This window comes from Pocillopora verrucosa, chromosome 2 (genome assembly GCF_036669915.1).
Source record: "Pocillopora verrucosa isolate sample1 chromosome 2, ASM3666991v2, whole genome shotgun sequence".
NCBI lineage: Eukaryota > Metazoa > Cnidaria > Anthozoa > Scleractinia > Pocilloporidae > Pocillopora > Pocillopora verrucosa.
The window spans coordinates 11,140,306-11,157,026 of record NC_089313.1 but is presented as its reverse complement, the minus strand read 5'-3'; the positions used below and the strand labels follow the sequence as shown (position 1 = coordinate 11,157,026).

Sequence of the window (16,721 nt, the reverse complement as noted above, 5' to 3'; positions counted from 1 at the left end):
AGTTTCAGAGCGTTTCAGAAGACGGTGCTGGAGCATCAAAGACACCACAGAAAATCAAAGTTTGCTTTACACAATTCAAAATTTTGTTCTCAAACCGTTAACGCGAAATCTTGACTCAAATTCAGAAAAAGAGTAATGAGGTAGTCACTGGACAAACTTGCAAGAAAAATTTAGGTCCAATTCTTAATAATGCACAAACACACCAGATAGGTCTGAAAACGAGTACGAAATACCACTATTTTTTTCTGAAAAAATAAAAGAAAAAAAAAACACTAAGTAAAACTAAAAACAAAACAAACTTATGAACAAACCCCAATTCACTTCAAAAGACAAGCATGTATTAACCCTTTGACTAAAACCAATGACTAGCATCTAATTTCTCCTTACAATATCATCACTGAATCATATATTATGGTCGAAAAAATAAAGGAAATGATTACCAACTTAAGAAACTCTTGATTTTTTAAACAAATTCTCCTTCTCAGCACCTTAAGAAACATGTAAAGATCACTATGAAGATTAAACATACTGAGATCTTAGTGTAAAGGACTAATGATCAAGAAACAACAGAGCGATTGACAACTAATCAGTTCAGTCTCGTTTCACACTCTGATGCTACAGATGAAGGACCCCTCTAGACTCTAGCAACAGAACATCGGCTAATATTTTCTCACCTCTATGTATTGTAAATACTACAATTCCGATTCAGCATAACTCGTAATACCTAGTGTGTGACAAGAATGTGCTTGCTATGGGCAATGTTACTGAGAGGCAATATTTTCAAAGCACTCCCTTTTAGTTTTTGGCCCCTCACAAGGGGAACCAATGTCATTTAAAGCTTCGCTATATTCGGTAAATTTGCGTTTTAGAGAAACACACTCTTTGTTGGCCTTTTCACGCTCTGCTTTTAAACTTGCAACGACCTTAGCTTGTTCTTCGACCTTAGACTGAACTGTAAGCGACTGCTTTTCAAAATGGTTCACACTTTCCTCTATACTCTTAAGCTCTGCTAACAATTCTTCCCTTCTACGCTTCACATGTTCGTTTTGAGTTCTTAAATGTTCCATCTCTACTTTCAGTTGCTGAAGATTGTTGGTGGCCGCTATCTCTGTTGCCTGTTTATCTATCAGCGATCGCTGCGCTGCCCGCAAAGTCACACGGGTTTGTTCCTTTTTATCTTGAAGTCTCGCCACCAACATACTCGCAACATCAGTCTCTTCGCGAATAACTTTTGCAAGAGCACTGGACACATTATTCTCACGAAATAATGGACGGTCACCAAGTGCATCACATGCACTCTCCTCTTGGGCGTTTCGCCCCGTCAAAGCTGGCACGTCCTCTCTTTCTTCCATTGCTAACCCAGGTTCAGGAAATAGAACACTTCCTGGGCATGAATTTGAACTAGAAGGAATTTCCACTACGACAACGTTTTCATCGCAATTAGCGACGGATGGAACTGTGCAATTGTTGAGTTCTTTAACAACGCATGTATCACCTTGGTCTTGTACGCTCATTCGTATAGGATCTTCGTCGACAACTACAATAACACCGCTGTCATCTTCATTCCTGTTGCGTTGAGATCCACCCTCCGAATCAGAGTCGACAGTCGACTGGCTGTCATACGCAACAGTATTTTCAGTACTCGTTGCAAGACTCTGTGACAAAGGAACTGAAAGACTGTCAAGAACTGACGGAGACTGAGCTCCCTCGTCCTGTGAACTATCCTCCGAAGTAGATCTCTGCGGAGAGGACGAACAATAAAACCCTTCTCTTTGAACCAAGCTACTTAAACGCAAAGGATACGCCCTTGAAGAATCTTGGGCCGCAGTTACAGAATTATCAGTGCTAAGAGTGACTTGACCATTAGGCGAAAACTGGTCTTCGCAAAGGTAAGCATCGTTAGTATCTTGAGTATAAAGCTGATATAAATCCGGATGATTCCGCGCAAGGTGATCTATTCCAACTCCTTCAGAATCAAGTTCTTTTTCTACGAGGTTTGCCTGTCGATCGCGAGCAATGTCAAGCGGGGTCATGTGTTCATGGTTCTTTCTAACCCTGTCCACAATCTCTTTATGATCGGACAGGATATACTTGACCGTTAGGAAGGAGTAATTGTTCCGTGCAAGTATGTGAAGAATCGTTTCGCCTCTGTCATTTTGGGAATTGATGGCTCTGTGCAGCGCATCTGTGGGCAGTTTCTCTGTATTCTTTAGCTCATCGACGCATTGGAGCAAGATTTTCATGCAATTGTCGTAGTAATCTAATTCACTACTAACAGATTCCTGTTCGCTTATACAGAGTGCACACATATGGAAAACCGTATTTCCTTGAACTTTGTCTTTCAAAAACAAGCCACTAGGGTCTTGCTCAGTTAGCTTGACAACAATCGAACGAAACTTGTTGCAAATGAATCTGACAGACCGTGGCTTGGCATCGCGACTTTCCACTTGATGAAGTAGCCTCAGAGCTCGATGCAAACCCGTTTCGCCGGTTCGTTCGACTGTCACAAATGCCTTGAATTTCAGCTTTGTAAGAAGCCAGTTCAAAGCTTGAGTTCTACCCAACACGCATGCCCAGTGAACCAGCGGGAAGCGGAACTCTGGAAGAGCATCCGGAACATTACAATGGGCATTCCATCCATTCTGAAGATGAGAGTAGAGTGCAACTTTTAAAGATGACAAATCCGATGGTTTTTTGTGATCTTCATTGCCACATAATGCAAGAATCATCTCGTTGTGACGTAATGAACATTTTTCGGGACAGAAGACAGTGTGTTCCAATTTTCCATCGTTCCCAGTCATTTTCAAGTATCTTAAAATGGAAAAAGAAATTCACAACCTTTAGATTTAAACTTTACAGAAAGTTAAGAGAAATTAGCAGACAGACACCTACTGGGTCATGACTCAGAGGACAGTTTAAATTTGAATTTTTGGTGGTGAAATGGGTGACTGTGGTATTCATCGTTAGCAAGGAAACTTCTCATTTCCTTTCCAATTAATCCAGGTTTTCCGTCTCCACTTTTCCTTCACCATCAGATTGTCACAACAATTAGAACAAAAGAAAACAAGTGTTTAATTCTTCAACTCTTTGACCCTACAAGTGACTATCCAAGCATCTAATTTCTAGTTACAATTAATATCACCCCTAAATTACACATAAACGTCATACGAATAAAGGAAATGATCACCAACTTAGGACACTCCTTTAAGTGTTTGTCAAATTCTCCTTAAGAGTAACTTAGAAAATGTATAAAGGACAAAATGGAGAATATGCATCTTGACATTAGGGTGTAGGAGGTTAATAGCTTTGAATAGGTTACAATTCACCCAGCCCTTCCCTGGTGATACCCCACTGTGAATACCTAAACAATCAAAATAAAAAGACACCATGTTGCTAAAAATTACAAACAGCAGATGGCTGAATAAGCTGGCGCATTAAACTGTGCAGGGATGGAGCAGAAGTTAAATTTGGGAATACTGCGGGAAAAATCTTGTAAAGAGGAATATCACAGGATTTGAGCAGGGGAACTCCACGTTTCACAAGCTGAGGCACATTTTACTCCAACCCATCCACACATACCTGGAAGAGAACATTGTCAAAGTAATTTGTGCCTTGCAACAAATTACTGGAATATCACCTACAACTTGATCCAAAGTCCTAGACAAAAGCTGTAGAACTCCCCTTTAGGTTTAAATACATTTTTCATAACTTAGGGCTTTATCAGACATTAAAACCGTGTTGATGAAAATCTACTCAATCTGAAAAATTGTTTTAAAATTTATAATAAATCTTGCCAAGAGGTGGTAAAATAAGATCATGAAAAACAGAGAGATATTCAAAGTTTCCAAAAAATTTTTTTTAATTTTTGTTCTACTTCCTTGTCCATAAATTAGCAAAAGTCAACACTTTGCAGCATGAACTCTTGGATTAATGATTACCTTCTTAAATTTACCATTTATTACTTGTCAGAGACAAGGAAAGTCATCAAAGTTAATTTCATTTCAAAGTCAGTAACAAGAGTCTGCTTGTTTGTTAATCAATGGAGTTGATAACGTAATCTGGCCACTGTAAAGAGCTTCAAAGCTGACATTTGAACATTAGCCCTTTGTTAGAAATAAATTAGATAAGGATACTGGCAATTAAACAAGCAACATTAACAAAAGTAGTTGTGGAAATAGACTCTGAAAAATTTCAAATTTGAACAGGATCCTAAACCACAAATTTAGGAGGGGATCATATTCAACTTCATTTGTACTGATGTCTCTGGCTTCAGATATACTTTTTAAGGCAGACATATTTGATTTCCATTGACTAACTAAGACAAATGCTTGTAATAGAGCTGCAAACTTATCTTTGCATTGTACTTTGGAAAATTATTTTTCAAGTGGTGAAATGAATTTAGGTAAAAATAAGTTCTTTAAAATGAGTCTCATCTTAAGTTTTGTCTTAGAACTTTGGTATCTCTGACTAACTTTTTGTGAATATTTTAAAAATGATGCATGGTTTGCAAATGGCACATAAGCCCATTCCATGATACAACTATGAAAACAATTCATTCAAAAACCACTCCATCACAAGAAACAAGGCTACAAAAAAATTGTATGCCATTTTGCATGATTAAAAAGGTTAGTTCTAATCTGGAAAAACCTGCACTTTCAGTCTTGAGAATAACCCTGGGAGGCTGTATGCTAAACTCAAAACCTCAAGCACAATTGTGGATCTCTTTTGGCAAGATTTGTTTAAAGCCCCTTCAAATTATGCATACAGTTTCTTGGATAAGGAAAACAATGGCAAGACAATAGAATGCCTTTGGGACTGCGGCTCTTCTTTTTATATTAGGGGAGCTCCGCTCAGTTATAAGTTACATGAATCAGTTTTCATTAGAGCTGATTTAACTTGCAAAAGATCTCAAACTTGCACCTGCTGTTCGTCAAATGAGTTTTAAAATTGTCTTAGATTTACGAATCCCAATAGCATTGACAAAATCATAAGATTATTACATTCCCACTAGTGGACACAAATCTGAGGTCTCGTATTAATAAAATCTCACATCCGGCAGTGAGCGATCGAAGCGAAGAATACGTAGTATCATTTTATCAGAAGGGTAAAAAATTGAATAAACAGTACAGACGTCCTTCCTTTAACTTAATACTATAACCGAGTCTTAAAAATACAGTGAAACTGGTATAATTCAAAATCTTGAGGAAGCTTCTAGACAAAAAAAAGTGGGAGTGTATTTATCGAGCCTATCTCGTAAAATGGAATCAAAATGGAAAAAAAAATCGTATCTTTGTAATGCTCTGGTGTAATCTTGAGCTGCTGTGAAATTTTTCAAATAAAAGATAAATCATAGTTGAAATAATAAAACAGTGATACGCCGCGCTTACCTTCACATAAGATGTGGCTCGTTATTGATTCGTCTCAAATTAGACGCCATATTGACTTCCCAGTTCACTAGACCGCGAGAGGTCTGGGTTTTAATTTAAAAAGGACCACGTTCCTCGTGGTCAGCGTTAGAGAGAAGTTGAAAGGATGTGTCAAGTAAAAAAGACGTACTGTACCGTCATCGCCAGACGTGAAATGTTTACCCCTCCAGGCCGCTGAAAAACCTTTTCTTACTGAGTCACTTCCAACCGTTGGCTTCATGGGTAATTACATATAAAGCTCACAGTCGAGAATGATTCAGAAAAAAAAATTTCCTGATCGGAAAGTTAAAAAAAAAAAATCAGAAGACACTGCATCTCAGTGCAAAAGCATTTAATTTCACTGACATCTTAAGATAGAGTTACTTTGAATGTTCTATTATTCAGTGTTAAAATCTTAACCGATTCACATTTCTTCCTTTCTGTATAGTTTGGCTTACATCTCGTCTCGCCCTTAAAGTTAGTCTGCATGTGTCCCATCATGTGTGGTCTAGGGCAAGAGAAGCCTGTTGCAATATGTACACTTTATTTTTGACCTTTTATTCTTCAACTACACCGAATCAGTACAAGTTCCACCACAGGCAGGAGAAATGTTTCGAGGTCATTTTCCGGCCGCGTTTCTTTCTATCTCGATGTGCCAACGCAGAATATGTTGTAGTCCCACTTTCATGTGAAGCTATAGCCGAATTATAGTTCAGTTGCAAGCGCACTCAACACTCGCCCATCAAAAACCCTGCACTTGACTCTGAAGATGACTTCCGCTCAGGTTGTCAAAACGTCAGTCACCGCCACCAACAACGGTCCTTATCAGGACTTCTCTCAAACGATTAGACCCCACGATCAAATGTTATCACTGGGTTCAAACCATTAACTGTAAGGTAAAAAGATATAAAAAAGTGCAACTACGGTAGTATCACCATAAAACTGTTAACCTCCGTGAAGCCACATCGACTGTTTGTTCACTTCTGAGTAAGAGAAAATGTCAAGGATATTGTAAGGGAAAATAAATTGGCAAACTGCGTGACAGAATCGTGTGTTCATTTGCCTCCAAGCAATAAAGGCTGATAAATTCTCCAGAGTCTGATTGTGAATAATTGCAAACTTCATCACCGTTTTATTAACAAAGCCGTAAGTACAAATTGTTACAACTATTATATGCTTTAAATAATTCAGTAAATAGATACAAAGACAAATGTAATGATCGAAAACCCTCTATTAAGCAGATACCCCTTGAGCTGACCGCACGATTTTTTCTGTAGATTCACTGCAAGGTACCTTTACTCAGCAAACTCCCACACCGATTAAACGCGGGCATAGCCTGCGTTGCTGGCGGTCTGCGGTTTTGGGGGCACTAGTATGGATCCTTTTTTTCGCCCAAAAACTGTAATAGGCAGACACAAAATTTTGGCGCACCGCAGACAAAATTTGTCCCGAGTAAAAACTGGACAAAATCGACTAATAAACAAAACCGTGATAAAACTTGTCGATCATTGTCATAAAAGCTACGACCAGCATGTAATTGCACTGAAATCAATTTACAAGGTAAAAATTGTCTTTTGTTGCAAAACGAGTTAGGATAAATTCTGGAAATTGCAGGTGAAATCCTTTGGCAAACGGTGTTGGCGGGTATTATGAAAAGTTCACGCGCTGACGGAATTTAACGGCTTTGAAATTTAATGCAGATGCAACAGACGGAACAAACATTTGTCGTGACAGGATATGTCCATGATTTTGTCAGGAAAAGTCTAGTTTTATCCGCTGGAGCGGAAAGGCCCAAAGAAAGCCATAAAGTAACAAACGTGAAGTAAAAGGGAAGGCGACAGTAGTCCACCATACTATTGAGGTTCGGAGTCACCGAGGTATTAAATCAGTTTACCGTCTTCTTGTTGATCCTGTTTCTTAATCAAGAAATAAATGGGTTTCTCTCAATGCCTCCTTGCCTCAATTTTGTTTCGATATGAAACGAGACCATTCCATTCGTCCTAGACTTCTCTTAGCCTGAAATAGTGTGCAGAGCTGGCCATTCATAACTCCAGTCCACATGAGTCAGGATCCTCCCTTTTAATTATCTCACAAGCTACCCAGAGACTTGTTAATAATTACGTGTTGTGATCTTCTATGCCATATAACCTGTAGTATTCAGCCAAAGCGTCTTTCACGTCAACCTTTACCAAAGTGTAGAGGGGATGCTCTGTCAATTGCTCCACAGTATAATTAAGAGAGTTGAGGCCGTCGGATCTCATGCGGTAAACCGAAGTTTGCAGTTTATTGTAGCTGCGTGTAAATTGAAAAACATTTATTTGTCAAGTAAACTCAAAATAAGAAACATTTTGAACATAGAGAATTCTTGATTGAAAAAATACTTCAATGTGAACATGGATTGGAAAGTTCCGAGAAAGATTTAACATCAAGATTAAATGCAAATATTTGGGAAGTGTGCATGCAACATCCCATTCATGGGAACCCCGATGTAACAAAGTTTAACCCTTAAACTAACAGAAGTGATTAAGCTGTCACTTCTCCCTATAATATCCATAGGTAATCTTTTTAACAGGTAATGATAATACAAGAACATATCAGGTAAAACTTCTTGTCTTGATCTCACGACAAATTCTTGTAACTGATTTACAAGGAAATGTGTGACAGCTAGAGGAGAGAAATAAAAATCAAATCTTGGGATTTACAGGGTTCTAGGAGGTCGGGAAAATGCGCTCTCTATCTAAGGCTCTTTTTTTTTTCCATCTTTTACAACAATAGAACCTCTCTGAGCGACCGAGTCCCATAAGCAAGTACCTCCAGTGAGTGACCACTTTTCCAAGGGACACCAATTATTCTTATGAACCACCATATGTAGCTGGAACCTTTTTAACAAGCCGTGATCTCATCTCGTGCGCGGCTGCAAAAACTCTTTTCGTTTTTGTTTGAAAATAAACTGTTTTTTGACTTCGTGTCTTCCTGCTATCTCAACTCACTGTTAGTCGTCTTGTTGGAAAGGACTCCCCCGCTCATCAGCTGTCAGAGCCGAAGTGAAAGGTATCTAAACGGGGATCAGTCATTATTCACCGCCAAGGAAAAAGAAGGATTTTTTTTTTTTGGGGGGGGGGGGGGGAGGGAAGGGGGAAATCACGTGGTTTCCAGGGGAAAGATCAGTCGTCGCAAACAGAGTATAAAAGAATAACTATAGGAGACTGACCGCCAATCATCGAGATACGAGTTTTCTACCAAACTATTAGAGGAATTTTGTTAGTTGTTTCGTGAATGGTGTAAGGTTCGAAGTACAACATTGTAAATCATCAAGTATCAGTACGTACCGAATTGGGTCATCTTTTGTACTGCGACGATGAAATGCCTTAAGCATTTTATACCTTCCCACTTTCATGGATGGTCGAGTCAATGTAAGACCCACGGCCGTTATTCTAAAAGTTCAAACATATACAGTCACAAAAACTTCCTGAACAATGCATGGACGATGAGGGGTTGGACAGGAGAGTCCGCTGGGCTGGGTTGGTCATGAAACGATGCTAGAAACGTCATGAATGCTACGCTAAGGGTCAAGGTCAAGCGTCGCCTGTTGTTTAAATTTTAACGGCAGATTGTGATGGAATTTCGTCAACCCTTTGCATCCTAACATCGGTATGCGTATTCTCCAAACTGTTCTCTATACACCTCCTAAGGTGCTGACAAGGAGAGTTTGTTTAACAATCAAGAGTTTCTTGAGTTTGTAATGATTTCCTTTATTCTTATGATCTTATGTGTGATTCAGGGGTGGTATTGTGTGGAGAAATAAGATTCTTGTCACTTTTAAGGTGACCAAAGGAAAATAACGCAAGGACGCAAAGCTCAGAGAAATTCGTATCTAAGCGACCTCAAGCGCAGGAGAGGAAGTAACCAATCGGGACGCTTGATTCGTTTAGACGTGATTTAGGAGAAATACACGGAACTAAAGCTAACGGGTAGACTTGCCTAAAAGGTCACTTCGACAAAGTCCTTGGTAGGAACTTACAAAAAGTACAGAAAGAGTGAGCGAAATGACTCAGAGAACTAAAAAAAGAAAAAACCTTGACTGCTTCAAAACAGCATCGCAGTTAGAGAAACAACTGACGCAGTTGAAAAGAAAAAGCTTTAAAGAAATTCGGGCTTAAAAGAGAGTCACACGCATGACCTTCCTGTATCAGTGGAGATAATTCTTTATTGATATCGATTCCCATCTGCTATGTGCGACACAGTCTTTTCTGACTCTCTTGGGCTGTTTTTTTGAGCATTGGATATCATTAGTTGAGAGAAATACGCATTTTTCAATGGTCTGGCGCTGGGCACCATGACGCAGAAAAACTGACGCAATCGCGGAAGTTCCGCTGGAGCGAAAACTCATAATGGTAATTGAAGTCAGTGGAGCGCAACTTGTTCTGAAATAAAAAATATAGTTTCAGACCAAAATTGCACGACACGAAGTCCAATCGCAAAATTAAGTCGCTCAGATACAGGAATTTTTAGTCTGTACAAATATTTTAACGATCTAATGGCGAGCTTGTTCGTAGAAAGTTGCAAAAGTTGTTTTCATTTTCCTGCAATGTGATTTGTTTCTTTAAACAAGCCTTGAAATCTGATTGGTTGTTGCATTTTAGTGAAGATTCTTCATTGGCTAAGAAAAGATGCGATTTAGAATTCTCGAATAAATCGCATCAGTGAGAGCCGATCAGATAACAAGGAACACCAGTGATTCCAAAATGCATATGGTAAATCGAGTAAAACCCAGTCACCTTTTGTACAGATCGTCGTCCTCTCCTCCCCATCCCCAAAACTGGTTGGAAAAACCATTGATAAGTTGAAAGTCGTCCTTTGTAAAGGACCCAGCACCTCCAAAAATGGTCGGATACGGCAGCCTGAAAGAAAACCATACGTTAAGAAGGAAACCTAGTCTTGTATAGGAATACCTGACTCTTACTGATATTTTCATCCAAAATATAACCTGCAAATAGCCAACTCCTCCTCTGTTACATCTGAAATACCATACCTATAATTGAACTTATCCACAGCAACTGACAGATGCCTGGGCGATGAGGAGCAGCCGTAATCATTCCTATAATCCTCTGGTATTAAATCAACGTCATGAAACACAAAACATGTGTAATCATCAAACTTGAGTGCTTCTTGGTAGCCAATATTGAACAATATGGCTCGGTTGAATGGAGTATCTCCTGCCTGTGAGAAAAAGAATCAATAAATCCAAATCACAAAGTGTCGAAAAACCAAAACCAGCGTAATCCCAGAAACCAATTGTCATTAGCCAATGAGAACTAAAAGTGACAACGCCCAAACGGCTAAAATCGCGGGAAAACGCGAATGGCCAAGTCGTTATTGATTTTAGTCTGCATCTGATTGGTTGACAGGATTGCGCGAGTTTTCTGCACCAATCACTGAGCAAAGTTGAGTCAAATTAAAGCAATCCTGGATTACTTATAATACTCAATTGAAGTTGCTCTAATCATGGTAAATTACGCGTTTCATCATGTGACCTGGGTAAGTAGCAATAAAAACTACTGCTTTGTTATATTCAGTAAACTTATTTTACCCTTTCACTCTCAAGATCTCATTAGTAATTCTCCTTACTGTCTGCCATACAGGTCTTATGATGTTGGTTTGCAGAATTTGGTATTGAATCTACTAATAATCCCCTAACTGGTACTTTTCTTTATTCTTATCCCTTGTCTGCCTGTTATTGTAGTGATAGTGTGAGGAGAAATTCTGTCTTGGTCACTCTTAAGAGTAAGAGCTGAAATGACAGAAGAGCAAAGAAAAAAAAAACACGAAAAAAGCAATTTTTGCAAACAAAAATGTAGCAAGTTAATCAGTTATACTATCGTATTACCCTTGAACGGTCACAAGAATGTCAGGCGAGGTACTCCTTCTAAAAAACCTGCCTTTCTTACAAATCAATATCCAATAAACAAAGATTCCCCACCCCTCCCCACCCCCTCTTATTAATATAGGTGTAAGGCATAGCATTGCTTAGCCAGTAACTTTAATCAGAGGGAAGGGGTAATTTTTTTTGCAAGATCATAGTCTGACATACAGCATAGAACTAACGATCTTATACATACAAAATGTCTCTATTAATTTCGTAACAGTTTGTAGCTCACTAAAAACTCTCATAAACATGTGAAGTAGTTAGAAGACAACAACATGTAGCTTGGGCAAACTTGCCAAGCAGAAGGTAAAAAGAGTCTTGGATCACAAAGCCTTCATCCTCAATGTATCATGCCTTATTGCTACAACAACTAAAATATTTTCTCTCCATTTTAAAACTGAAACTCTAACTCTAACCCAACTACAACTCTAAATAAAACTAACCACTATTAAAATATATTTTAACCCTTTACACCCCATCATCAGTTTGCACATTCTCCATTCTTTTCTCTACACATTTCCCATGGTACTGACAAGGAGACTTTTTTTAACAATCATGAGCTCCTTTAATTGATGATAATTTCCTTTATACGATCCCGTGACCTGAATATGTGAATCAGAGGTGATGTTGTAAGGAGAAATTAGATGCTTGTCACTCTTTGGGTTGTTTTCTAAAGGTTGTTTTGTAGCCTTGGAAGTTGACACCATACCTGTGCAACATGTATATGAAATAGTGGCATGCACAAAGGACCATAAACAATCTGAAGAACTTAAGGCTTAAATTAGGAATAGCTTCCCATAGTTAGCAGACACTTACACTGATAAAACAGCTTTAAGTCTTATGCAAATGAAACACATCAGATAATGATCGTTATAGACCCATTTAACATCCCAGGAAGCAACAAGAACCACAAGCATATCACTATTAATTTAAACTAAACAAAAAACAGTTCCCAATACAGACCTGCTCTACGACAATTATTCTGTAGTCCAAATTCTGTTTCTTTAGCATGGGGTGTATATGTCTCGCTAGGATAGACAGTTGCTCGTAACGATTGCGGTATGGAATAATGAGGGACATCTGGCAAGAGATCATCCAATGAAATACATGTTAAATAACACATGTTCAATAAAACTTTGTATCATTGTTATTGTAAAATTACCTTACTTTCACTGTTTACACTTTAACATCAACATATTTCTCCATACTGTTCTCTATACATTTCCTAAGGTGCTGACAAGGAGAATTTGTTTAACAATCAAGAGCTTCTGCAGTTGCTGATCATTTCTTTTATTCTCATGACCATAGTGTTTGATTAAGGGTTGATATTGAGAGGGGAAATTAGATTTTAGTCACTCTTATATAAAAGAGTGAAGCAGCAATTTTCTTTTAAGCACTTGAAGTATCCAGGAGAAAAGTGTTTTTTCCCAAAAAATTACTTTGACAGGTATTTAAAGAGCTTGAATAGTTCTGAGAACAGTGTTACAGCATTGCAAGTGTTTGTTAACTCTCAAATCCAAGATAATTGGAACTAACTTGTGTCAAGCAATGTACAACACTATCTGCTCAGTCTAGGCTGATAGAGAACATTTCCCATGGGTGTCACACACTGTGCCTGAAAACTGACATACTATTTGGATGACATCATCTCCCTATGATATATATCCTTGTCTAGAGAGCCTGTCGCAATTTCTTTTGATTTAGTTTTTACAATCAAACGAAGAACAGACAACATCTTACCTTAACCCTGGCTTTACACTTCGAAGGTTTCCAGCAACCTCCCTCACTGACCCAACTAGACATGTCCTTTTCAACATCAGTCATTCTAACTTGTGTTACATTTACAATCAAAGCACCTTCTAATTTTAAAATTGAAACAAAGAAAAAAGCAAATCCACATTAAGTTTCTTTATTGTTCCAAATTAAACTTGATCTTCAGTTACACTCTAAATATAACAAAAAAAGGAAAAAGGAAACTTCTTGATTCTTAGCTGTTGGCAAATTTTCATTAAGACCTTCAACTCCTATTAAATGATTTTTTCATTTCAATTTCAATTCCCTGTTCTTCATTTTCCAATTTTTTAAAGTAACCTGTTTCTTGCCCCAGACCCACACACTTTATGGTCAATCCTCACATTTTCCTCAAACCACTTGTTTACCCTTGAAACACTAACATACTCCATTCAGGGTTAAAAGCTAAGCTTTTTATTCAATACACCATTGAGCCATCTAAATTTATGAAATGAAATTTCAGTTGCTGAAAGAAAGGGAAAAAAAAAGGACATTGTGTGTAAGTTATATATACACCTGAATCAATGGTATAAACCATAGTTGGTATTAAACATATAACACATATTAATGTCACTGTCATGCATTGTAGCACATTTTGTAGGTACAATGGGTTTAACTTGCTCAGATACTTGCTTGATTGTTCAGACTGTGTTTCTTTGGTTTTTAATTTCTCAATACCCTCCAAAATGATGATAATAGTAGTGCAGTTTATGTCCGTGGGAATAAATATGTTATGGACCTTTCTCTGAGTCATTTTAACCCTTACAAAGCAGATCAGTCTAAAATGACTCTGATTCAAGATGTTTATGCTAGTGAACATAAACTCTAACATTGTATCACATATAACATATATTGCAAGGTATTTTGTAAGCAATGAGCAAATTGTCTTTGTATAATTGATTGGTCTGATGCTTTCAAGTTCTGTTGCAAATTTGTCTTTTCTTTTCTAACCATTCTGAAAATAAAGAAAGTTCTGCATATAATTTGTCACAATTGTTTGGAGTACTTGTGCTGAGGCAAGCTGCCAATTTGCACAAGAATTTAACAGGTCTACTCAATTTAATCAGGAATAACTTTCTGTGCTACTTTTGAAAAGCGTTACTCCAAACCTAATATCTTTTGAGCTCTTAGGAATAAAATTTTGTTTTCTCTGTCTATGGACAAAATACATGGACAAAAAAAAAACAAAGAATATTACAAAAAACAAAAACAATACAAAAAAACATGGACAAAATAAAATTCAATGCAACCATTGTTAAATTCAGCCCCCCTGCTATATTTTAGCGATTGTTTCGACCAATCAGAGTGCGAGAATCTGAGAAATTATGCATTATAAGTAGTAGATATTTACCGGTAAGTTTACACAGGACTTCGTCTTTACTGTAAAGCAAACTGTTGTAAAGATGTGTAAAAGTTTGACTCCCTTTTGTGTCAAGTACCATGATATCTCGATGTATATTGAATGATAAATTTCTCGTGAAAGCGCGAATCTATTATGACGCTCAATATAATTAACGGTTCTTCCTTCACTTCAAAACCTTCGTCTGTTAAATATTGTCACGATATCACAGAAGATAAATTTTAAAGTTTGATTCAAACAAATTAGTTAAGTCCTTATGGTGAAAAATGGACGCAACTGAAATTCCAAGATAATTAAATTCAAATAGTAGCCAATACTTACCATGAATCTGTGAAACTTTTGGGCAGAACGCAGGTTCTTCGTGATACGTTGAATCGCTCTCACGACTTGCATCAACAGTCTTCCTTGCTTCACTTACGTTTATATTTGAACTACCTTTTTGCCGAGCTTCGTTATCTTCAATCCGTTCAGTAGGTAGACTTTCAGCAGTATCAGTGCTAGTTGTAACTGAAACGTTAACAGTGGGCATCTGTGTTGAATGCTTGAGGGGCAAATTTACTCGAGGTAAATATTCTTTGATACCGTCGGAGGGTGTCGACGGCCCTTTGAGGGAATCACCAATAAACGCCGAGTAGTAGGCTTGATCTGTAGTGTTAAACCATTTTTGAGTGTCTTCCTTGCCCTCTTGCTCATCTTTCTCCCTCACTTTCATTCCCCTCCAGAAGTTTGAAGAGTAGAAAAACATCGCCATGGTACTCATGAAAGAGACGCCAACTATGGCGATAATTAAACATCTTAGATTTTTCAGAGACGTACCCATGCATAAATCGTCTCCATGTGCTGTCACGCAAATTACATCCAAAAAATTGCCCTTTCAGTCACTCGGAAACAAATTTTGACAACACCAACAACATTGTAAGAGAATACCTCAAGGATGTTTATCAATTACCTGTCGAATCAGAAATATGCAAATACAGGGATGATTTCGCCCTGATTGGTCATGGGTACACGGTCTCGGCGGACCTCTGATAAACTGAGCATGCGCTACGGACTGTCTGACAGCGTGTGATCTTAAGGCAGGGGTATCTCCTTATAGGTTGTGCTGGTGTAATTTTTGGCATAATTTGGAAAACTGAGCATAATTACGGCACATTTTAAAACAGTAGCGCCGCTAGCTGAAAGGAACATTACTAGAGTCATGACGTACTTAGGGTGCGTTCCTTAGGGAGATCCGGATCAGGATTTCTGATCTGTGGCGTTCCTTTCGAGCAAATCCATTTTCAGATCAGTGATCTATCAAATTCACTCTAAACAAGGTTTCATCGGATCACTAATATGCGCGATCTAAAGACGGATTATTGGATTATTGATCCAACGCGTTCCATTGGGCGAAGGATCCGAAATTAATCATTTTGCCTGGCGGTGCTCAATTTCAAACAAGTAGGTACTTCATATATTGACTGGAAAAATTGTTGGCAATCGCTCCCCAAATTCTGCGATAAACACGAAATAAAATCGATTTTGTAATATTAAATCGATCGACCACTGATCACAGGCATTCCCAAGTATCCATTTCGTAATCAATACCTACTTCTGTAAGTCAATGGTAGGTCTCCCCCCATTCCTTTGTCCATGCATGAGGCAGACCTAGGCAAGTAGCAAACAGACGTTCCAAATAGCTGACTGTAGTTCTTGACATCCGAAATGACCTTAAAAATCTGAAACAATGTAGAGTGGTTTAATACGTTCGAAATAATTCTCAATGCAGGTAGACAGCGTGTATGGCGTCACGGTGGCTGACTTTCGTCGCTCCGTCATCATTTACCTATTCATCAAGATCCACTGCAATGCACTCGCAAGATTGCTGGCTTAAGTCTGGAAGGTCTTTTTGAGGCTAAAATCATTTCTGGTCCGAGTTATATGAAGTCTTCTCGTTCGGTGCGTAAATCTGCCGATTCGTCTGTAATGGCGACCAATAGAAAATGGTCATAACAGTCTGACTGTTGAACTTGACCCTCACGGCCAATTTACTACTGTTATCAAACGATGTTTCTACAAATTCTGGGCCGATGGAGAGGGGTAACCTGCTGAATTCGCCAAAAGATTCAAGTTTTTCTTCGACTTAATCCGACGAATCGAGACGAACTAGCTTGCTTACTCACTGGACCTTTTAACGAGTCGACTTCCTCCTGCGACTCTGTCGACGAAATTCTACACAGAATTTTGACCTAGGGCTGGA

General features: G+C 38.3%; 2 protein-coding genes across 3 annotated transcripts; both read right to left on the bottom strand.

The window, feature by feature from the left end:
- Positions 1-316: 316 nt before the first annotated feature.
- LOC131787568 (uncharacterized) lies at positions 317-5,455 on the bottom strand. Its single transcript, XM_059104654.2, has 2 exons — positions 5,388-5,455; positions 317-2,811 (listed from the first exon to the last, which is right to left on the bottom strand). Exon 2 carries the CDS (start codon positions 2,799-2,801, stop codon positions 762-764), a length of 2,040 nt encoding a protein of 679 aa, XP_058960637.2. The 5' UTR covers positions 2,802-2,811; positions 5,388-5,455; the 3' UTR covers positions 317-761.
- A 287-nt stretch (positions 5,456-5,742) lies between these two features.
- On the bottom strand, positions 5,743-15,436 carry LOC131787564 (beta-1,4-galactosyltransferase 1). Of its 2 annotated transcripts, none has more exons than XM_059104648.2 (7): positions 14,804-15,436; positions 13,072-13,190; positions 12,295-12,411; positions 10,438-10,625; positions 10,184-10,306; positions 8,735-8,839; positions 5,743-7,697 (listed from the first exon to the last, which is right to left on the bottom strand). In XM_059104648.2, the coding sequence occupies exons 1-7, from the start codon at positions 15,300-15,302 to the stop codon at positions 7,523-7,525; spliced, it is 1,326 nt and encodes a 441-aa protein (XP_058960631.1). In that variant the 5' UTR covers positions 15,303-15,436; the 3' UTR covers positions 5,743-7,522. The 2 variants fall into 2 exon arrangements, with proteins under 2 accessions (XP_058960631.1, XP_058960632.1); XM_059104649.2 differs by having other exon boundaries at positions 13,072-13,187.
- Positions 15,437-16,721: the final 1,285 nt, after the last annotated feature.